At 34.6% G+C, this 24,193-nt stretch overlaps 1 protein-coding gene across 6 annotated transcripts in view; it reads left to right on the forward strand.

The window, feature by feature from the left end:
* PDS5B (PDS5 cohesin associated factor B) overlaps window positions 1-24,193 on the forward strand; it is a 232,424-nt gene that overhangs the window by 89,054 nt on the left and 119,177 nt on the right. For all 6 annotated transcript variants that reach the window (XR_011967607.1, XM_072611890.1, XM_072611888.1 and 3 more), the window contains 3 exons: window positions 6,766-6,881; window positions 10,298-10,392; window positions 17,400-17,545. Coding sequence is in view for 5 of the 6 variants with exons in the window: in XM_072611890.1 (XP_072467991.1) it covers window positions 6,766-6,881; window positions 10,298-10,392; window positions 17,400-17,545 (357 nt within the window). In the remaining variant the exon portion in view is untranslated. The remainder of the gene's footprint in view (window positions 1-6,765; window positions 6,882-10,297; window positions 10,393-17,399; window positions 17,546-24,193) is intronic.

Consider the following 24,193-nt stretch of genomic DNA (forward strand, 5'->3'; position numbering starts at 1 on the left):
GGAATTCAGAGAAAGTCAGATGAATGTCTCAACTGATACAAACTAGAGAATATATTTCCAGGATAACAGTATATGTTATGTCATGGTTACAGTAATGTCATAGAAGTCAGTAATAAAAGGCATCCAAAATAAGTTTTATTTATATGGCAGATGTCAAAAGCTTCCTACAGTATGTCTTGCACTTAACTTTCCACTTAGGATTTTATTTTGTATCATTTCTCATCACATTCTCATCTGCCTTTGCATCGATACTCATATCCCCATTTCTGGGGAAATTGCTAACAAGCAGCTCCCCGACTGGAGGCTTGAGGAATCCCTAGCTTCTTTCGCCTTACCCGTGATTGAGCTCCCACTAGAGGCCTTTCCAACGTACCTCCTGCTCCTAGTTATCAGTACTGTCTTTCTCCTCATGTTACTTTGCATGTACTTATTTATATCGCCTAGTAGTTAGTGCTCTTCTCTTCCTGAAATTCTCTCCTGTAGAAGGTAAATTCCTTGAATTCAATAGTTATTTAATTTTTGTCTTTATTTCCCCAGAACCTGGCATAGTTGCACATCATAAATTCTTAATAAATGGTTATTGATTAATAAAGTTAGTTGAATTGAGTAGCTGATATTGGTTTCAGAAGATAGTTGGTGAAATACACTCTCTTTCTGTTGGTGGAGAGGAACAGGTCTACAGGAAGCCAAATAATGCTCACGTTCCCAGAATTGATTGCTGTCAGTTGTTTTTATGTAAATGTTTTTCTTTGTTGCATGGTAGGATTCCTGGGAGTGGGTTGATTTAGGGAGTGGAAGGGGTGATATATTGGGAAATGAAGCAAAAAATGGGAGAGGTAGGTAAGAGAATACCATTTACATATAGTGCCTGTATGCATGCCAGGCACTGTGCGAAGTGCTTTTTGCTAACATCTCATTTGATCCACACAAGAACGCAGGGTGTTAGGTGCTGTTATTTGCCTTTTTTACAGCTAAGGAAACTGAGGCAAATTTAAGTTAAATTAAGCAAATTGCCCAAGGTCCCAGCTAGTAAGTATCTGAGATTGAATGTGAATTAAAGCCTTCGTGACTCTAGGTCCAGTCTTCTATTCACTGGGCCACCTAGCTGCTACTCTGGTATGTTGTTTCTGGTGTCTTTTCAAAATTGCCTCAGAACTTTTTTCTGTATGGAATTATGTCAGAAAAAGAGTGATTTTGCTTCATAAAATTTCTGCCTGTTTTCTTCCTAGTAGAGAAAGTAAAAATTTTGAGGGTCTTCTGTTCTTTGTTCTTAGTGTGAATTCTCCCTTTTGTTTTTTAAATTAACCAGTTCAATTTATCCAACTTTTTTCTTTTTTGTACATTTAATTTTTATTTTTTTTTCTCAATTACATGCAAACAAAAAATTTTAACACTTATATTCTTCCTTCGTCTCCATATTCCTTGCGAGGGCAGACAATTTAATACAAATTATAAATGTGCACTCATGCAAAACATTTTCATATTAGCCTTGTTGCAAAATAAAATGCACACCAAATACCCCCAAGAATAATGAAGTAAAAAAAAGGATGCATCAATCTGCATTCAAATTCCATCAATTCTTTCTCTGGTGGTAGATGACATTCTTCATCAGAAGTCCTTCAGAATTGTCTTAGATCATTGTACTGCTAAGAATAGCCAAGTCATTCACAGATGATCATCATACAATATCACTGTTACTGTGTACAATGTTTTCCTGGTTCTGTTCACTTCACAGCAGTTTATGTAAGTCTTACCAGTTTTCTCAGAAAGTAGCCTGCTCATCATCTCCTATAGCACAATAATATTCCATTATATTCATATACTACAACTTGTTCAGCCATTCCCCAGTTGATGGGCATCCCCTCAATTTTCAGTTCTTTGTGATCACAAAAAAGCTGCTATAAATATTTTTTAAGTTAGTTTGTTTGTTTTCCGTTTTCGACAATCACTTCCATAAGTCTTAGATTTTCTCCCATTCCCTCCCTGAGATGGCGTGCAGTCTTATATATTTTTGTACACATAGGTCCTTTTCCTTTGATCTCTTTGGGATATAGACCTAGTAGTGATATTACTGGGTCAAAGGGTATGCTTAATTTTATATACCCCTTTGGATATAGTTCCAAATTGCTCTTCAGAATAGTTGCATCAGTTCACAGCTCCACCTACAGTGCTTTAGTGTCCCTATTTTTACACATCCCCGCCAGTATTTGTCATTTGCCTTTTCTGTCATATTAATCAGTCTGATAGCTATGATTTTTTTAAATTTTTCAGAGTTGTTTTAATTTTCATCAGGCATATTAAATACTTTTTGTGTGCAGAGCACACAATTGGGAAGAGATGTGACATAGTTCTTTCTCTCATGGCACTTAGAATTACAGAAGAGTTCCCTTGGCAGTCTAATTTGTACTTATTCATTTTTGTTAACTCTTACTATTTTTTGGTCAAGACTTTCAGTTTCATTGGTGTAGGGAACTCCTGGTGAAGAAATTTTCTTTACCAGTATAAATTGACAACTTTTCTGCAATTTGTAGTCATAGAGAATTGCCTGGGTCACTGTGGGGTTACGTGATTTGCCTAAAGTAATTAACCTATCTAGTATGAGTCAGAAGTGGGCATGAACCTAAGTCTTTCTACCAGTCTTCAGCTCTCTTTAAAAAAAAAAAATAATTTGAATTTTAGTAATATCTTTGTTTTTTGTATAGCCTAGATTTCCCAGGTAATTTTCTTCCTTCCCACCCCCTGCCATAAAACCATCTTCTATAACAAAGCCTAAGTTTTTTTAGAAAGAAAGAAAAATTTCAGTAAAGCTCATCAGTACTTCAGCAAAATCTTTTGTGAGCAACGTTTCATACCCAAGGATCTTGACCTCTGCAAAGGAATGGGAAACATTTCCATTTGGGGGGGGCCAAGCTTGTTCTTTCTAATTTTACTACATATAGTTTAGATTTTTTTAGGGGTGGATATTATTTCTATTTATATTCTTATAATCATTGTGTGTATATATATATATATATATATATATATATATATATATATATGTATATATATTTTTCATGATTCTGCTTCCTTCTTTGTATCAGCTCATCTAAACTCCAGGGTTCTCTGTATTCATCCTGTTGGTTGTTCCATGATGTCTTTAATCATTTTCTCATCCCTTTTTAAAGATGATGTGGTGGTTTGCTTAGAAAATCCTAGACTATTTGTAAAGAAATTAACCAAGACAATTAGTAGCTTCAGTAATTTGGCAGGCTCTAAAATAAGCCCACAAAAATAAAAAAAACATAGCCATAGGATAATAAAAAAACCCACAAGACAGTAATAGAATCTCATTTAAAACAACTACACGATGCAGAAGATATTTGAGAGTCAGTCTACCAAAGCTCACTTAGTATAGGTTTAGTTGCAAAATATTCTTTAAGTAAATGAAGACCAACTTAAATAGGGAATGTTTAGCATTTGTCACTCATGGCAGTATGTTAAAAATGACAAAACTGCCAAAGCTAATTACAGATCTTTATCTGACTACCAAAGGGATATTTTACAAAGATAGTTAAAAATAACAATAATAAAAAGTCTCTGTATTAATGCTAGTTTTGTAACCACTACTAAAGATTTCTCAATAAGATTTTTTTTTTCCCCAACCCGTCTTCTCACTGGAGATTTTGTAAAGGCTAATTTTTTTTCTCCTGGGAACACTTTAAAACTCAGTTTAACAAAATACTTTTTTAAAAAAGTTGCCCAGTGATTTCTTCACGTGAATTTCAAGTGCTGAGTACTTTCTTGGAAGACTGCAATATGCTTTACTTCTTCCCGGTGATTAAATCTAGAATTATGGGAAAGCAAACATGCTGTGTGCTTGGTTAGGGCTTTTGCTCTTTGTTCTGTCTAAATGGCATCTGCAAATGAGATATTGGAGTAGGTATTAAAGTTAAAAATCTCTTAACATTGGGAAACTTAGCTAGATATCTATGTCTAAACTTTAAAAATTGGGAAAAGATAATTTAGTGCTTAATGCAGTCCTGATCTCAGAAAGATGAGACAAAGTATGATTTCATGATTCTAAGGCCAAGAAACAATACTTAGCCCTTCCTTTCAGTAGTTCTAAGTTTCTGCCTTAAGTACTTAATTTAGCTATGCTAAATGCTTTACAAATATCTTATTTGCTCCTCCTTACCCTGTGAGGTAAATATTATTATTTTTATCTCCTTTTTTATAGAGTTGAGGAAGCTGAGGTAGACAGACAGAAGTCAAGTGACTTCCCTTGGGTTACACAGTTATTAGGTGTCTGAGGCAGGATTTGAACTGAGGTCTTCCTGACTCTAGGCCTAGGGCTTCACCACTATACCACCAGCCTACCTTTAGGTAATGAACCACCCAAACCATGCTTGATCATTTTTGAGTTTTAATGGCTGAGTGAGTGTAAATAGCAGTTGTTTCTGTTCTGTCCAGAAATCCTGAGTGTTTTCTCCTCCCAGATCAATTCTTTTGAGAAGGCAAAGTAGACCATCTTTTGCCTCATTTCTTACTTAGCTTTTAATCACTGAATGGGTCTTGCCTCAGACAAATTGAGACCTCGGAAAAACCTTAGCTTAAAAAGGACCAGGTCTCCCATTGCATCCAGGGCCATTGCCAGTTGTCCTGACTTTTTTTGTCTTGCATCTGGACTCAGATGACTCTGGAGGAGAGGGTGAGACTGATGACTTTGCATAGAATTTTCGCTCACTTAAATCTAATTCATTTGCAAGTTGTTAACAGAAAATCACACCTTCACAAAACTTAAATGAAAACTAGGATTATAAGAGGAATGAACTTGCATGTGGAAATCAGAGCTGAAGCAAAGAGTTCACAATCCTTGCTGAAGTTTACATTTTTATAATAGCAGAGGGGATACCAGAAAGGGGGTGTGACATGGGAAGGGGAATGGTGCAACAAAGGAGGGGAAAAAAAAGACAAGACCACTGCCTGTGGGGAGGAACAAGGTGATGGGCAAAAGCTGCATTTTTTCCCCTTAGGAGCTGCTAAACTATGAAGACAGGAGGGTCCACTTATCTTCAAAGGACCCTCGATGCATAAGCATTATCCCAGCCTGGCACAGACTGGCTGGTGCCTGTCTTGCTTCCCAAGGCCATAGAAGGAGTTTACCCTGCAGTACAACAACAGATTATGTCAGCTCAGGGTGATCTTTGTCCTTAACACACTGCTGCATGCTCTGAGGCCAGGGTTTCTGAAAAATACGGTAACCCAAAAAGGCAAGTTTAGGTGATCCCTTAATAGCCCTTAACCAAAGTCATGACCTTACTCTCCTGATGTCATTGGTCCTCTTTGAAGAGTAACAACAAACAAGGTGATGAACCTGTAGAAGTCCATAATAGCAGGTGGAGAAATCAGATAATCCTAATTTCAAATACAGATGTGCAGATCTCTTTTGTAATTATACTAGAATTGTAGCTTTAGAGCAAGAAGAATAGATAATATTGACTAACTCATTTTACAAATGCATTGAGGTGAAGTGAATTTTACAAGGTAACAGAGGGAACATTTGGCTGAACTAGCATTAGTTACCAGGCTTCTTTTTCTTAATTTACCTGACATCCAGTCTTTGAGGATATATTTTTTAGTGTTGTTTGAGAACATTTGATAAAGTAATATATTTAATTTTATGGAAAAAATGTCTTCTGTCAATATTGTTTAGGAGAAATGTTCTGTTAACTGAAATACATTCATAAATATTTATACAGAATCACAGGATAACAAATTTGAGGAAGCTATTGCACGTCTTATGATTTTTATATGTATATTATTGAAATTGCTATTAAAGAAGTTCTTGTTGATATTTTCATCTCAATGCAGTTGAAAAATGATATCATTCAAGTTTTCTAAAAGCTGATCAGAACTGTTTTCAATAAAAATAGAACAGGCTATTTTGTGATTACTTTTAAGAAAACTTGAATGAATTTAATGTTAGCAATATTTTAATTTCTTAATAATAACCTAGTATTGAAGTAATATAATAAACTGCGTATTTGACAATACAGTTACATTGAAATCTAAAACAGTTGCAGTGTTTTGCTTTCAGCATTATTTCATAAAACAGCATATTCTTGAAATTATAACTTTGGTCTCTTTAAAAATTTTTTTATATATGCTATTTATGTTTTGATTTCTTGGTGATCTCCCTGAAGCAGTACAGTATGACATCTGCTTATGTTTTTAATTAAGGTTAATTTTGTCTTGAATTTTTTTTTCAACCTCAGAAACCTTGTGGCTGTCTAAATTCAGGATTCTTGATCATTTTGTGGGACATATTCCATATACTTTCTTGATTGTATATTCAGTAGTTGTATTCTATATAATTTCTAAATTAGCCAGTTGGATTACGAAGTATTTATACTGAGAAAAGTTTTTCCAATTAAGACGTAAAACTTTTTGGAATGTTGAAATATATTGTAAATACTTTATAATTTTTAAATATGACTTTAATACAGTTGATGTAAATATGGTAGAAAAGTATATTCTTGGAGTACATTTGTATGGTAATTTTTTATAAATTGCTTGTTAGCCACCTTATCATCACTTTGAATGTGTAGTCTATTCCCAAATCAGTTGTTCTAGTTTATAGTTCTTTATCTTCAGGTAAATCTAAGTTTAGCTTCTTTATTTCATTTTATTGCATAGCCTACTCTGATACAAACTTTTGTTTTTCTGATGTATATGTTGGTATAAACATGTTATTTTATATATCCTGGACACATCTTTATTTTCCAGAGCAATGACAATGAAGAACGCCTGCAAGTTGTTAAACTGCTAGCAAAAATGTTTGGGGCAAAGGATTCAGAATTGGCATCTCAAAATAAACCACTTTGGCAGTGCTACTTGGGAAGGTACGTACTGTTTTATTTCTCTCTCCTTAAGGGAAAATATTGAAGTGTGCGTACATTTCACACATCTTTGCTTTTAAATGATATGAAGGACTAAGTCTAAATTCTTCATATTCATCGTAACAGAAATTGTGATGATCAGTATCTCATATGTGATTTTTGAGAGCTGGTAATAACCAGCCATGGTCCTCCTCACCCCCTTTTTCTTTAATTTGACTTCTTTGGTAAACTTACAGCTAGCTGGTAAGGTGACAGAATTTAGGTTTTTTTCCCCTTCATACTTAAAAGCTACCCAAGTATTTTGTGAATATTTAGTGTGTCATTGACAAAAGTTTATATGAAGGCTGACATTCCTGTACTGAATATTTCATTTTGATATATTTCAATTTATTGAGGAGTGATGATGGCTAAATACGGTATGTTTCTTGCAGTTGACTTTGAAACGAAATATAAAGGTAATTAAGTGAAATATTACTGTAAATTTTAAGTATAAAAATATAAAAATTATTTTTGTGTTGGTATCTATGCCTTAGTTTCCTCATCTGTCACATATAATTTCATAGCTCCTGGATATGAAACTCTTTATAATTTTCTGATTTATTGTATGTACATCAGAATGATTGCCAACTTTTTGCATTTTGGTTATTAACATAAAAGCAAAATATTACCATTTGTCATCAAGAAAATATTTTTAAAAACATTAAAAAAAGGTAGAATAAAACTTTCGGAAAGTAAATAGCAAAATAATCTCATCCTTAGTTAACTCTTTAAAAATGATTTATTAGAAATAATAATAAATAGTAATACAAGCAACTGGGTTTGTTTTACAAAGTAAATAATAAATTTTAGTGCATAAAATTGCAACTTTGAATTTATTCTCTCCAAATCTCTTCATTATTTTTCTGTTTGTTCCTGTTCACTTTTCTTCCTAGTATGTAGTTGGCTCTTTGGATTCTGCTTTTTCCTGCTGTGTATTATCAGTCTGTCTGTATTTCTTGTGTTTCTGTCTTAATTGCATTGTATCCCATTACACTAATAGTACTATATTTTATTTACTCATTACCTCTTTTTGAAAATTTCTTAGTTCATTTGATTACCTAGGCTAATTGAAATGAAAAAGGACCTCTAATAAAAAACAATAAATAACCCTGATGTCATTTCTTTGACTTTAGAATGCAGTAAGAATATATACGAACTCAGATCAGCAATATTCTACATGAGGGCTTAATTGGATTTTGAGATTGAGGTAGCTCAATTTTAGAGCATCCATGAATAATTCACATATTGACACTGACAATTTATTTTAAAATACTTTGTTACTTTTTAAGAATTACAAAATTTAGAGCTTGAATTTTAAAAATATGTTTTACTGAACTATTTGTCAGAATGTTTAGGGTTCTTTATTATAGCCATTTATTATTTAAATGAATATTTTGATTCTAGAGTGTGTGTATTTCAGTGTTTGCCATATAGACTTTTGGACTAAATGGTTGCTTCTGTCTTAAATTTGAGTTGTTGTTTTCTCAGTGCAGAAATTTTAGCTTATGAATTTCGTTAATGGAAATTTGGCTATTAAAAAAATAGTTTGCAATGTAAAATGTTTTGATTTTGGTTAAAGTATCTGCCCTCTAACTGGTGAACTTGGGAAATCTCCAATGTCCATATATATATATGTATGTTAATTTCCTTTTATGAAAGGATTGAACTCAGTACCTTACAAAGTCTCCAATTCAGTTATAATCCTAAGATAAAATTAAGTGGTTTACATAATGAAGTTAAAATTTAAAACATTTTAATTAATATTTTGAAACTAAATCATGCTTTCTAATTACACTAAGTTTTAATGCTGGTTCTAAGGGAATGTACTAATTTATACTTTAAATGAGTTTGTGAGAATAATTCTATTAAATTGTATTTTAAATTTTAATAATTTTATCTGTAAATTAACTGTAGTTATGCACAAATACTTTGTAGACATTCTATGAGTATTTTGTTAAATTAACTTGTGATATATATATAGCAGATATTTTTATTCTCATCTAGTAAATCTGGAAATCTAAGGTGTTAAGAGGAATTTAGCATCAACCTTCTTTTAGTAAACTATTTCTTAAAACTTGAATTAGGGATATGGTCAAGAATCCAAATTTGGGACTTCCCTTTATTGTATGCCAAATCCCATAAATCAAAGCACTTGATGTAGATAAATGATTTATGGTTAAATTTGGCATTTGGTGTCAGCATTTTTTTTCTTATTTATAGCAATCAGCAGTTTAGGTTTGACTTTTATTTTCCTATCTGTGTAATATGGAGTATTTAGAAGCATTGTGTCATAGTACAGAAAAAGCCTTTGAGTGAGGAAGAGCTAGTTTCATGTGATCTTTGTGAATATTGCCCCAAACATTCTTTAAGAATACCAAAAACGAATTGTGCTGATTTTCATCAGTAGACAGAATTTCCATAATAACAATTTCTCCTACTGGTGAAGTCATTTATTTGAATCTCCTCCCCCTCCAGAAAAAAGAAAGTAGAGGGAACGTTAAGAAAAAGTTTCAAGAATTGTATTTCTCAAAATTAAGAGTTTTGAAATTTTAAATTACGAAATACTGGTTCAAATTTAAATAGTTTTTTTTGATATTTCTAAAATTTTATTCAGATTAGTAGGAGTTTTCTGACTGAGTAAAATTAGCCAGTTCATTAATATAAAATTGGATTAATGATAGTGTCCATTTGTGAAATAACACTTGATGCTTGCAAACTACTTTAGTTAAGGAAGCAAGCTCAGAGACTTAGGAGACGTGATCAAGATCACTAGCACCTAATGAAGCTAGTAGAAGTGGAACTAAAAACCAATTCTTGAATTTTGGTTTTCTTTCCACTGTACTATGTTGCTATATTCCTTTTTTTTTTTTTTAATTTAAGGAATGTCAACTTTTACTTAGAGATGTCTAACATTTTGTTGTAAAATAAAATCAAGTACAATTTTCTTGTTATTTAAGTCATACTTTTTTTTTTTAGCACATTCTTAATAAAATTGAACATTATAGAGTTTTATATTTAAATCAACTTAATCATGTTGCATTAGTGCTCCACACCTCACTCCTTTCAAAAAAAAATCACCTCTTGCTAAATGAGTAATTCTTCTATAAAAGTTTGCTCTGGCCTTCTTTAAAAAAAAGTTCTTTGAAAAATTCTTACTTCCCTACAACATTCAAATACATACAAAATCAACAGACTTGGCAAAATATTTTAGGGTTTTGTGGTACAAGAAAATAGATACTTAAGTGGTTCTAATCCAGTTAGCTTGTGAAAATATCTTTTCTTAAATAAAATAAATGCATATTTTGGAGTAAGAATTGAGTTCACAATTTTACTGTTTATCTCATTTTAAATATATTTTTTCCTTTTTAAATTTTAAATAGGTTTAATGATATTCATGTACCTATACGGCTTGAATGTGTGAAATTTGCTAGCCATTGCCTTATGAACCATCCTGATTTGGCAAAGGATTTGACAGGTACTGAGGAATTTTTTAAAAAAATAATTACTCATAATGTATATATTGGGGACTTTTAACAGGTGAATTGCATTTTCTCCTGGATTAATAGCCGCATTTTTAATCATTGATGAAGCTGGTCTTCTTTGTTTCTGTTGTTGAGTTGTTTTCAGTTGTGTCTAACTCGTATTGACCTCATTTGGGTTTTCTTGGCAAAGATAATGGAGTGGCTTGCTATTTCCTTCTCCATTTTATTGAAGAGGAAACTGATGCAAAAGGGTTAAGTGACTTGCCCAGTGTCATAAAACTAGTATGTATCTGAGGCCAGATTTGAACTTAGAACAATGAGTCTTCCTAAATCCAGACCTGGCATTCAATCTACTTCTTCTTAGCATGCTAAAAATTATAACTATAATACAATGTTGAAGACATCTGATGAAACCAGGAATCTTTGGAGAGAATATGTCTCCTCAGCTTCGGGCAAGTCTAGGGGCTTTAGGATTTCTGGGGTCTCAAGTAGATTTAACTCTGAATTGTTGATTATTCCAATAGGACTTCACTTTATAAAATGACCTAGTTTTTAGGTAACTGTGTTTAAAAGGTTAAATAATTGTAGATCCTAATTGTAGATTTTTATGGGAATACAGAAATTCAGAACTTGGTGTATGTGCTTTTCATTCAAGTAGTAAAAGAAGTTTATAGCTTAACTAAAATGATGTTATTTTATCATTGTGATGTTTGAAATAAACTTGTTTAATCATAGTCATCAAACTTAATGGGAAGTCTGTTAGGAAATTTAGGGAATTTGAAATTAAAAGTCATGTTATTCCGCATAAAACTGAAGCTAAAATGTTTAAAGTAACTTTTTATATAGTTTAATAATTATTAGAATGTTTTTAATTTTTTCATGGAATTTGATGTTTTTCTTTCATTTCTATTTTTGTCTTTTTTTCCCCCTAAGTACCTGCCTATTCTTTGTGGTACCTACCTAACTCATGTCAGTGTTTGATGAATAACTTTGGAAACTAGCACTATGAGATATAAGGACAACTACTTTATATTTGATTTTGGAACGTTTTAAACTGACTTTCATAGGGATATTCAGATGTTCATTGCTATTTATTAGCTATATGACTTTGAGCATATCACTTTTTAAACAAAATTGAATTTTACAAATATTTAATGCCTAATATATGCAAAGCAATTTGCTAGTTACAGAGGATACGGAGACAGAAGGGACATTGTCCCTTTCCTCAAAGAATTTATATTATAGTTGGGGCAAATACAACTTGTGTACAGATAAGTATTTACTTATAAGTATATAAGTCAATTACATGGTAATTTGAGGAGAGATCAGAACAGGAAAACTTTGCAAGAAAGATACTTTGGGGAAATTGTTCTTAACCTACTTTGATCCTCTATGTGAAACAGTTTGTAAACTTTAAAATTCTCTCTCTCTCTCTCTCTCTCTCTCTCTCTCTCTCTCTCTCTCTCTCTCTCTCTCTATACACACACACACACACACACACACACACACACACACATTAGCTATTATTAGTGAAGTTAATAGTCTACCAGTGCTTCCATGGTTGCTACCTTTGTTCCTTGTCCATATGGTATGAACCTTCTCCAAGGGATGTCATTCTAGGCCTCTTTGGAGATTGTTGTTGCATTGGGGAGTGCTTCCTTTGATAATCTTTATTATGTTCTTCAGCAGGTTCAAGTCTGTAGACCTTTATAAATTAACCTCTCTATAAAGTGATGAAGGAATTAGATTAGAAGATGACCTGTTCAGATTGCTTCCAGTTCTAAATTCTATAGTCCTATGAGATTTGATAATTGTGTTTCAGATTATAAAATTATGTGAAGACCTGACTCGCGAAGAGCTAATAAATTTTTCAGTTCCCTTTTTGTTTTCCTGCATAGCTTCTCAGTTCAATTCATGATCTTAGTGACTATTATCTCTCAACCCTAGGTCATTCTTATTCTGCTCACTTCTTAAGCCTTGCCTTTCTATACCACATGAGCTACACAGAGATGATCCTATCTTTGGTCTAGCCATCACCCACAGCTGATCTACTTCTGTGTTCATGAATAATGAAATCCTTTGTTCTGATGATATTCTTTTATCATTCTATCTTTCCCAATGCCTTGACTTCTGACTCTTCTCAGTTTTCTTATACTTTACTCCTCTTCACTCTACATTCCAGCTGTTCTGACCCATTTACTTTTCCTAACATCTTGCCGCTATACCTTTGCACTGACTCTCTGTCTACTTTGCCTGGAAGTCTCCTACTTCACCTCTGCATCTTAGGCTTTTTGTATTCCTTCCAATTTGCTTAATGCAATATATTTTCCGTAGGAGACCTTTCTCCATCTTCCCTCCACAGCTATGTGCAGTAGTGTTTTCTTCTAATATTAACTTTCATCTGCTCTCTATATGTCATAGTTATTTATGTGTTGTCTCCCCATTAGAATATGAACTCCTTGAGGGTGAGAATAATGTTTTTACTTTTCTTTGTATTCCCATAGTGCCTGATACATAGTAAGTACTCATCTTCCTGAGTTAAAATCTGTCCACACTTACTAGCAGTGTGACCCTGGGCAAGACACTTAACCCTGTTTGCCTCAGTTCCTCATGTAAAATGAGATGGAGAAGGTAATGACAAACCACTCCAGGATCCTTTGTTAAGAAAACCTCAAATAGGTAATGAAGAATCAGACAGGATTGGAAAACAACTGGAACAACAACAAATTGCATTTGAGTGGTCCAGGAGATAGAATTCTGGGCCTGGAATTCCAATCCAGCCTCAGACACTTAGTAGCTGTGTGACCCTGAGCAAGTCACTTAACTTGTGTCTGCTTCAGTTTGTTCTGTAAAATGGAGATAGGAACAGCATTTATTCCTAGGGTGGTTGTGAGAATACATTGAGATAGCATTTGTAAAGTACTTTGCAAACTTTAAAGTCTGTGTAAATACTAACTATTATGATGTTCAAAACAGAATTTACTCTCTTCCCTTTTCTTCCACTCCGATTATTTCTGGTCATCTAGATTCGCAGCCTTAGCATCAGTCTTCACTCTTCTGTCTTTTTTCCCTTGTATATTGAATTCACTGCTAAATCTAAGCAGTTGAACTTCCATAATCTCTCTTTGGTCTGTCCCCTTTTCTCCACACATGGCCCTTACCTTAGTTTATATCTGCACTTTTCTCTTGCCTGAAGGACTGCAACAGCTTCCCCTTGCTTATACTCTACACTATGTCCTCTACACTGTTCCCAACATAGTCTTTTTTTTAATTCCCCTCACCCCCAGATAGTACTTCTAAAGGACAGATCTGACCATGTTATTCCTCAGCTCCTCAAGAAACTTTAGCAGTCCCAAATAGTCTGTTTCCTGAATTCAGCATTCCATTTTCTGCCTCCTTGTTTTTGTGTCAACCTGCTTCTCTTGGAAGCTTCATTTTTGCCTAGTTTGCCTAGTAATCCTAGTTTCTGTTAAATCTCAAGTCCTATGCCATCTCCTTTGGGAATCATTTCCTTATCTACCTAGTTTTTTGAGCTTTTCCCCGTGTGTGTGTGCGCGCACATGCATGTTCACATGTGCATGTTGTATATGTGTGTATATATGTATAGATAGATATAGATATGTTGTGTGCTGAGTGTGTGTATGATTGAATGTTTATGTTTGTATGTGTTGTACTCCCCTTAAGGGCATGGATTACTTTTCATTTTTTCTTCATACCCTGTACCTTACCCTTAGATCCACTTAGAGAAGGAGATGGATATAGACACGGATGCTAATAGTGGGTCTTTATATGTGCATAAAGACTGTTGTGTAAAGTTCGTGTCCATTTCTGAGAAAAGTGGAAATCAGTATCTGTTCTTTAACAGCCTTATCTTACACAGACACACACACACACTCACACACACTCTCTCCCTCTCTCCCTCTCTCTCTCTCTCTCTCTTTCTCTCTTTCTTTTTCACTCACTCACTCTCATACACACACTGATTCACATTCTCCCTAAGAATCCTCAAAAAATGTTTTCATCATTTCACCAAGACCCTACTCAAGTGTCTCATCTTTATAGAAGGCAGCCTTTGTAGTATAAGGCAATGCCATGGAAACATAGTCTCTAGTAGGTCCTACCAATCTGGAAAGGTACTTGAGTATAGGTTTAGTGGTAGACTATGTTTTTTTTTGGCAGAGAGGCTCATGAACGTTTAGCTGCAGGTTGATCAGTTTTTCAACCATGCAAGATTATCTGAAAGATTATCTACTAATCATCGTCAATGGAGGGAGATGTTGGTAAAATTGTAGATTTTTGAAATAGGGACATTATCTCAGTCGATAAACTCAATCAATTTTTTGATGAAAAAGTGTTTACTATGGATAGGCTACCTGTTGGTAATTCTTTAGTGAATAATTTCTCTTTGGTTGATAGATTCTAGCATTTTGCCATCTGACAGATATTTTAGTAATGCTATGATCATTTTGCTCTTATTACCTCCTGTTTCAGTGTTACAGTTTATGGAGTTGGATGCTTAAGAGCTGAGAGGGGTCTTAGAGATTATTTAATACAGCCCTTTAATTTTACAGATGAGGATACTGAGGTTAGATGAGTTAAAGAACTTAAGCAAAAATCACTCAGCTAGTAAAGGATAGAGCTATCTATAGGTTCATTTGACACCAGATCTTCCCATCCCCCTTTCCCGCCACCTCCCCACTCGCCCACTATTCAACATTGCTTTCTCTCCTAATACTGGCTCCTTGCTGTTGGTCTTCCAGATAGCAACATTTTCATTTTCACAATCATTTTCATGGTTGACTGAATGAGAGCAGTTAAGTCTTAGAATTCCAGTGACCTGAATAATGTAAAAAAATTTTTAGACTCTTCAGTTAGGTTGTCTTGACCATTTTGTTTTAGTTCAAGGTTTTACAAATTTGAAAGCTCAAGAATTTTCCTCCCTTACATTTACTACTCTTTTAAAAATCTCTTTTTATAGTCTATGTTATTTGTCATTCCTTATATTTTCCATTAGGAATAATAAATTCCTTTCCATATAATCTTTTAGTATCTTATATTTTCTAGTGTTTCTAATTTTTAAATTTTTTCTTTTTATTTCTGTAGCCTTTAAAGTTTCGAACATCTACCTTTTATATAATCACTAATTCTTTCCTGGAAATGTCAGTATTTAATAATTGTTAAGTCTTCATGGACAGTTCTCTACTCCTTTTACTTATGATTTATCATTTTTTTCTATTATCTCTCTTGAATTAAAGGTATCTATTTTCCATTTTCTCTTTCTTAGGTGAATTAACGTCTAAAACCTAAAAGATAAAAACTTAATAGTTGTCCCTTCCCTCATGTAGTTTTCAGCTTTTCATAAATTCTTTTTTTTTTTAACTTTGGTTTCATTCTCTGGTGCATTTTGTATTAGATTCTTATTAACCTAATTTGTATTCTTCAGAGTTTTCTGGAAGCTTCTTACAGTCTTTTCATTAATTCTTATTGGAATAACTTATTTTCAGTTCTCTTTATTTCTTGTTCTAGTGATTTAGATGAACTAGCCCTATTTCCCCTCCTTGAATAAAACTAGCAGCTTTTCCCCTACATAATCAAATTTACCCATAGAGTATTTTTTCAGGCATTCACATTCTGATTAGCTTGTAAATACAGATTTTAATTTATATCAAAGCTCAAAACTACTTAATGTTGAATTAAGCTAGCAAGAGCAAGACAGTGATAATATAGGACTATTCTGTAGGCCATGTAGTGTTGTGAGAATAGGTAAAATGGGCTTGATTTATATTTTGGAGGTGAACAAAGCTGTCTTTTTGACAGTTGGGCTTGGCGTTGGAAAGCAGGGCATTTCAGCTCTGGGGACTATTAGCAAAAAGTAGAAGAAAAATGACAGGATGAGTGAAGTTCAGAAGAAGTGATTCTCAAATCTGATCTGATATGCCAGAGCCCAGGTACAAGGAGTTCTTGAGTTGAGTGGGTTGTGAAAATGTGGAAATACATCATCTAGCCTTTTATCTAGCCTTTTTTTTTTTTTTTTAAAGAAGTGTGGCTGTGAAAAGGATTAGAATTTAGCTAGAAGGACTAAGAAAAAAAATTTTTTTTTTGAGATTGGGGAGAATAAAGCTTCTTTATAAGGCAAATGAGGAAGGGAGTTATTGACAAGGGAGAGACTAATGAGAGAGAATGATGGTTAGAGGAAAATCAAGAGGACAAGGCTTGGATTTAAAGATCCCAAAAGAGGGATTAGTTCTAGAAAAATCTTCTGTTGTGCCTAGAGAAAACAGAAGAGGGAGTGAGTCATACAGAAAACTTTTAAGGCCTAGAAGAAAGGACTTGAGGGAGTCACTGTTGAATGGGTTCAACATTTTTGTTGAAGTAGAAGGCTGTCGTATGTAGCATCTGCATCTGGTCTTTTCAAATGCGTAGAGTATCATTGCTGATTTTTTTCATCTGCTAATTTAAATAACCTGCTTCTATCCACTGTATTAATTTCAACTTATCTTTGACTTTAAGCCTTTCAGTCATTTGCTAAATCATTTGCATTTCTCAATATCTCTTTCGTTTTTCAAGTGAAGTTTTTTTTCTGTCATCTCTCCTAAATTAAATGTATTTTCTCCTAAATATCAGTCCTTTCACAAAACTTTGTGTAATTTAAGGGATCATAAAGTAAACATTCTGATGGGTCTCCAAAAGAACAAATTTACTTTAACATTATAATACATTCTAACCCTCCTCCTACAAAAAAAAAAATCCATAAAAGAGATTTCTCTTTCTCCCTTTTATGAGCAATAGCAGAGGTCAAGAAATAATGGTAAAGAAAAAAATCTGCCACCCAGATACATTAAACTAATATAAATAAACAATTCAGTTTCTGAGGACACAATTTTTGTTAAACTTAACTAATTCCTTTTTTCTTTTTGAGGCATGTTTTCATTATTTATATGATTTATTTAGTTTAAGCTATAAAAATATTAATTCTCATTATAGAAATTTTTTCTTTCAGAATATCTTAAAGTGAGATCCCATGATCCTGAAGAAGCCATTAGACATGATGTTATTGTATCTATAGTTACAGCAGCTAAAAAAGATATTCTACTTGTTAATGATCACTTACTTAATTTTGTGCGAGAGAGAACATTAGACAAACGGGTAAGTAGCCATGAGTGGTAATTTGTAGTTTGAGCTGCTAAATATTTCAGATTTAAATATATTTCAACATTTTTTCCCCTACCTTGATAAACTTAGTAACACATTTGCTAGAGAAATAGGGATAGGAACTACATCTGTGATTTTACGGTGTGGGGAATTCCTTGTTGAAGAAACTCCCCAGATCTACATATCCTGTACATCTTGGGTAACTCATAGTGTTGGTAGTTTCTTGGAGCATGGAAATAGGAAATGGACCTCTAAACGTTAACATTTAACATCATAAAAACTGTACTGAACACAGAGAATAAAAACATGGGAATGAGAAAGAATGGTTTAAGTTCTTGAATTTACCGCTACTGTAACCAGTCTCATTTCTAAGTTTAAAAACGAGACACTAAATAACTGTTTTGGGCATTAAAAAGCCATTAAAAAGTCGAGAGGCAGTGTCTCAGGGTCTCATAGACGGTACTGGTTGTGTCAGACATAGGACTTTAACCCAGGCCTTCATAATTTTAAGGCAGATTCTCTTCTGCTACATAACACTGCCTGTCTGCTGACTTTTTAATGGCATTTTAATGCCCAAAACAGTTATTTAGTGTCTCGTTTTTAAACTTAGAAATGAGACTGGTTACAGTAGCGGTAAATTCAAGAACTTAAACCATTCTTTCTCATTCCCATGTTTTTACTCTCTGTGTTCAGTACAGTTTTTATGATGTTAAATGTTAATGTTCAAAGGTCCTTTGGAACTCACACCTTATTACATTTCTTCATCCTTTTTCTGTCTCCTGTCAAGATGTAGGTGCCAATATCAATGTTAACTCAATGAGATCAATGTATGTTTTAATGAAGTATTGTTTGTAATATTGTTGCCATGCAGTTGTATGCAATAAAAAAACCTAAGCAAGATCTAGTTCACTTTCTTTAGCCTGGAACTTTGTCTTTGGAAATAGCATATGTTCTAATCCAGCACTGAATTATCTTAAGTCAACAAGCACTTAGCTCAGTGCCTACCACATAATAAGCACTTAATAAATGCATGTTGACTTCTTGACTATAACACTGGCAGGTGATTTCTTCTAAGTGAACTTCCCACCCTGAGTAAAATGGATTACTAGTCTGTTATTGTTTTAAATTTATTTGGTGAAACATTGGATTTAGTGATATACTCAATGTAGGTAAAGAAAGTTAGGGAACAACAGGTAGAAATATCTGTCAGGTTTAGTTATCATATTTGGCTCTGTATGTAATTCGAAACATTCAATACCTAGTCTTTCCAGTTGTGCCAGCAATTGGACATATAGCATACAGACATTTCCTGTTGTTTTTTAGTATTAGACAGGATAGCAACATTATTTAATTGAAATCCAAAGAAAATCAATATTTCCATCATAGATTTTAGTCAGATCAATCAGTAAACAAAAGCCTGCAATGTGCCAGGCACTATCCTAAGTGCTGGGGATTCAAAAATCAGCAAAGCAAAGTTCTTGGCATCAAGGAGTTTACAGTCTAATGGGGGAGACAGTAGGTAAAAAAATTATACAAAGCAAGTTCTATATAGAATAGATAGAAAGTAATGGACAGATGAAAGTACTAGAATTAGGAAGGGTTGGAGAAGACCTTTTGTAGAAGATGGGATTTTAGTTGGGACTTAAAGGAAACCAAGAAGGTCAGTAGTTAACCTGAGTTAAGGAAGGACAGTGTTCCAGATCTGGGAGATAGCCAAAGAAAATACCTGAAGGAAGGAGATATGGAGTGTCTTGTGCATGGAACAGCCAGGAGGCCAGTGCCACTGGATCAAAAGTATGAGTTGGGAAGTACGGTGTGAGAAGACTGAAAAGTAAGAGAGGGCTAGGTTATTAAGAGCTTTGAATGCCAAACAGAGCATTTTGTATTTTATCCTGAAGGGCAGTAAGAAACCACTGGAATTTATCAATTTTGGATGGGCTTGAGGAGTGTATGTGACGTGAAAGAACCTGCCTTTTAGGACATTGACTTTAGTTGCTGAACGTGGAGTGTTCGAAGTGGGGAGAGACTGAGGCAGGCCAACCTACTAGCAGACTATTGCAGTAGTCCAGGTTTGAGGTGATTAGGGCCTGCACCAGAGTGGTTACAGTATCAGAGGAGGGAAGGGGGCATATTCAAGAGATGTTGCAAAGCCTTAGCCATAGATTGGATTTGGAGGGTGAGAGATAGTGAGGAATCCAGGATGACTCCTAGATTTCAAGACTGAGGGACTGGGAGGATAATGTTGCTCTTGACAATAGGGAATGTGGGAGGTAAGGAGGTTTTAGAGGGAAAAATAAGTTCTGTTTTGAACATATTAAGATATATTAAAGGGAGTTAGAGAGGTGATATTGGAGGTTGTATTACCAAGGCAATATTCACAGCATTGATGGTGATGATGAATATACCAGTGTAGTTCTGAATCACAAATGTAACAGATTCTCCATATAGAAAGCAGAAGAAAAACATTTATTTAGACACCAGAAAGCTGAATCCCAACACCAGAAAGCTAAATCCATCATAGTAACTAAGAAGTCTATACACATTAGCCCTGCAGGGGACAAAGCCATTCCCAGACCTTCCTCACCCTGCTGGGCCCTTCCCACAAGCAAACACTCACAATCCTAGTTGTCTGCCTGCCTGTGTCCTCTTTCCTTTGCTCTAATTGGTCTCACCAACTTCCTCCTAGCTCTGTTCTGCCCTTCCTGTTCTACCCATTCAGCAAGCTTCTCCCACCACATGTGACTTAGGCATCCATGTGATTTAAGCAGGTTACATGGGCCCATTGATGGGTGGGAAAGATCTTCAAATTAAGCAAAAATACATTAACAATACAGTGGTCAGCAGAGATATTAGGGCAGGAAAGGTAGATTTGAGAATTGTCAGCATGGAGATGGTTAATTAAGTTTATGGGAGCTGATGAGATCACCAAGTGAAGAAGAGTAGAGGGAGAAGAAGGGCCCAGGATAGAATGCTGAGGGACACCTACAGTTATTTAGCCTGATCTCGATTAGGATCCAATAAAGGAGATAGAGAAGGAGTGGTCATATATATAGGAGGAGAACCAGGAGAGAGTGATGCCTGAACATCTAAGACAAAAAAGTTTCAAGGAGAAGAGACTGATCAGTGGTATCAGAAGCTGAGTAGAGGTCAAGAAAATTAGAAATGAGAAAAGGCCATTGGATTTGTTAACTAAGAGACACCAATGATTTTAGAGAGAGCAATTTCAGTGGAGTGATAAGATCAAAAAGGCCAAAATGCAGGTAGCAGGACAGAAAAAAAACAAGAAGGGAGAGAAAAGTAAAATAGTTGTACAGTGTAGAAAATGGAAAGGTTTTACATCATAGAATGTAGAAAATTAGAGGTCAAGGAGACCTTCAAGGTTATTTGCCAGCCCTGTATTTCTGTTTCATCTTTATAGTTTTACAGATGAGGAAAATGGATCTCAGAGAGGTTAAATGGGTTGCCCAAAATTACACCGCTAGATAATATTGATTAGTGCTTTAAGGATTAAAAATTGCTTTCTTTAAAATACTGCTTCAAGGTAGATAGTGCAAATACTTCCTCACTTTTATAGATGGGGTTCTAAGACTCCAAGAAGTTTGTGTTTGAGGTGAAATTTGAATGTAGGTTTCCTAACTCCAGGTCTAGTTCTCTTTCCACTCCACCATGTAACCTCTATTAGTTAGTCTTAATAAATGGTAAGCATTGGGCATGTCCCAGTTGTTTGAAATGCTCCTCTTTCCCTCCACAATTCAAACCAACATGACCACCATCACTGCCTTGATCACCACCTCTCCTCAGACCCTGATGGGTACCACCCAGTACCACGAAGTCTAGGAGCAGTATGCCCACTCCTATCCTTAGACCTACTTCCAGCTCAGCCCCCAAAGCCATTATTAGGAGAAGAAATCATTGTTGAGAGGGTGCCGACCTTCTTCATTATTAGCAGGAACAACTTCTGACCAACTGCTATCAACCATCAGATAGATGCAAAAACTCTGGAATCAGCAGCACTTCCTATGCTACCAGTCCTGCTTCTAGACCAGCTCTTAGAGCCATCATCCAGAGTAGCAACGTCTCTGAAGAAGAAACAGCCATCCCTGTGAATTGTAACTCAGAGGGCAGGCAAGCTATCCTAACTGAAGTGACGAAGCAGCCTGAAAGAAAGACAGGAGGCAGCATGCTCTAGGCAAGTCAAACCACCTATTTTGACTACCATCTTGTCTTAGGCCCTGATGGAGATAGTCCAGAACCCTGAACCAAAGAGCCCTGAGAATAACAGTGCTTACAGCTTCAGTGCTACTAGTTGTCATCCTGGGAAGCAATGCCTGTGGAGATGTAGTCTGACAATTGCTCCTGCTACACCATGGCTAATGAAGAGTGGTAAAGGAAAATTCTTGCTACCAAAGTCCTTGTTCTAGCAAAATGATGTGATTTTTATCTGTGAAAATGACATTAAAGAAGAAGAATTATCTTATTTTTTGCAACTGCTCCCTGGCAAAGAACTGGAAATTGCAGGGATACCTGTTAATTGGGAAATGGCTAAACAAATTGTGATACATGTTTGTGATGGAATAGTACTCTGCTGTAAGAAATGATCAACTCAGTGGTTTTAGGAAAGCAGGAGTTGCATGAAATAATGAAGAGTGACATGGAAGATACTGTTCACATCCAGAGAAAGAACTGAAATAAACATACACGCATTTGTGTCTAATTGGTAGCCATCTCTAGGGTGGAAAGGAAGGGAGAGAAGGGGGAAAAAAACATCACGTGGTAACTTTTGTATATTTGAAAGGAATAGCAAGTTGTACATAATGGATCTGCAGTTTCAGGTGTAGTCCTCTTTTTCTATTCAACTTTATTATGGAAATACTTGTTTTATTTCTTAAGTTCATAATGAGTGTTTTTAAAATGTTTTCTAAGTTCATAATTTTTTTTAGGTGAAAATAACAAGAGAATATGGTGGAATGTTGTGATCAGTGTCATTACATATCCTTTGGATAAGTAATGAAGATGAGTAGTGACTAAGAGGAAGAGTCCAGCCTGGACTGAAATGAGGGGATTCCATAGGTCTTTTATAAGGCATCTCAAGTTCTCTGTGAAGGACATGAATTTTCTAAACAGTATTTTCTCAGTTCTCGCTTTGTGAATGTAGTAAATCATAGAAAACACCACAAGCTAAACAGTCTAAGTCTGGTTTGCCAAGAGAATGAAGATCTGCTTACTTGATATAATAGATAGTAACATATTACCAATGATAACTTGAGCACAAAAGTGGTATAAAATATAATCCAGAAAATTTGTGATTTCATTTCATTTAAAATTTTAAAATATTAAGTGCTTATTGTGTGCAAAACACTTTGCTGAGGATACAAAGAAAAAAGGAAATCTCCACTTCACCCCAAGGCGTTTATATTGTTCTGAGGGATATGATGTGCACTAGCAAGTGAAGAGGAAATAATAACATAATTTAAAAAGGGTTTGAGTATTAATAACAGAAGAGAGAGAAGAGCAAAGATGTTAAGTAGAAGGAGTCACTGAAGCTGTAGTTTGAAAGAGGCTTGAGATGTTTGCATTTTATTGTAGTGGCAGTAAGTTGCCACTTAAGATTTTTGAGTTAGGGTACACTTTTCAGATTTGTGTTTGAGAAATATCAATTTGATAGTTGTGTGAGGGACATTTTGGAGACAGAAGAGAGAGGAAATAAGAGAGGCCAATTTGGAAATGGTTGTAGTACTCTAAGACCTGAAAAGACGATAAACTAGTCATGATTTCAGCATTTAGGCACAGTACCTGGCACATTGTAGGTGATTCATAAATGTTTGTTGATGATGATGATTTATCTAGTAAAGCTAATGAACTCAATTCCCTAAGGCCCTTTGTAACCTGGGGAAAGTTACTTATCCTCTTTGGCTTGAATTTTCTCTTTGCCAAAATTGAGGGAATTGGACTAGTTGTTTTTTAAGGTTCCTTGCAGTACGGAAATCCTGTCATTTCCATTATGGTGCCTTCTCATGGAATTCATGTGATCTTTAGGTTCGTAAAGGTTATGTCATGAAAATATTAATTGTGGATAGTTCATCTCAATTTGGAAAGATTTCAACTATGGTTCCAAGGGTAGATGTTCTAAAGATCAATCAAGCTAAGTTTAGAATTTTCCTCATTGAAAGGTTAGCTTCTGGGTGATAATATTTCCTGTCAGAATACATTTAAGCTATCTCCCAGGGCTTGGGATACTTTGCTGGGGAGTTATTTGTACTGTTGAAATTACGTATTTTTAGTATTAAGGGAGTAAACCTTTGTACCTAAGCTACTTTTAATTGTCAGGAAAATATAAAGTTAAGTTTTGCAAAGCAGTTCTACATTATTTGTCTTTTTATTTGTATTCTTAATTTTTGCATCTTTAAATCATGATAGATATTCAGAAACTTAAAAACTTCCCCCATTAAATATAACAAAATTCAAATATAAATTTTGACAGACTTTTCGTATATGTGTTTTCTTATAGAGAGAGCATATTCGTAGGCATATTTGGTTGTTTAGCAAGTTCATGTGTAGTATCTGTTCTTAGAGAATTTGTGTATCAGGAGATGCTTTTTTTTTAATAAAGTGAAGGGAAGATAATTTTAAAATGACTGCTTC

The sequence above is a fragment of the Notamacropus eugenii genome, chromosome 5 (assembly GCF_028372415.1).
Source record: "Notamacropus eugenii isolate mMacEug1 chromosome 5, mMacEug1.pri_v2, whole genome shotgun sequence".
NCBI lineage: Eukaryota > Metazoa > Chordata > Mammalia > Diprotodontia > Macropodidae > Notamacropus > Notamacropus eugenii.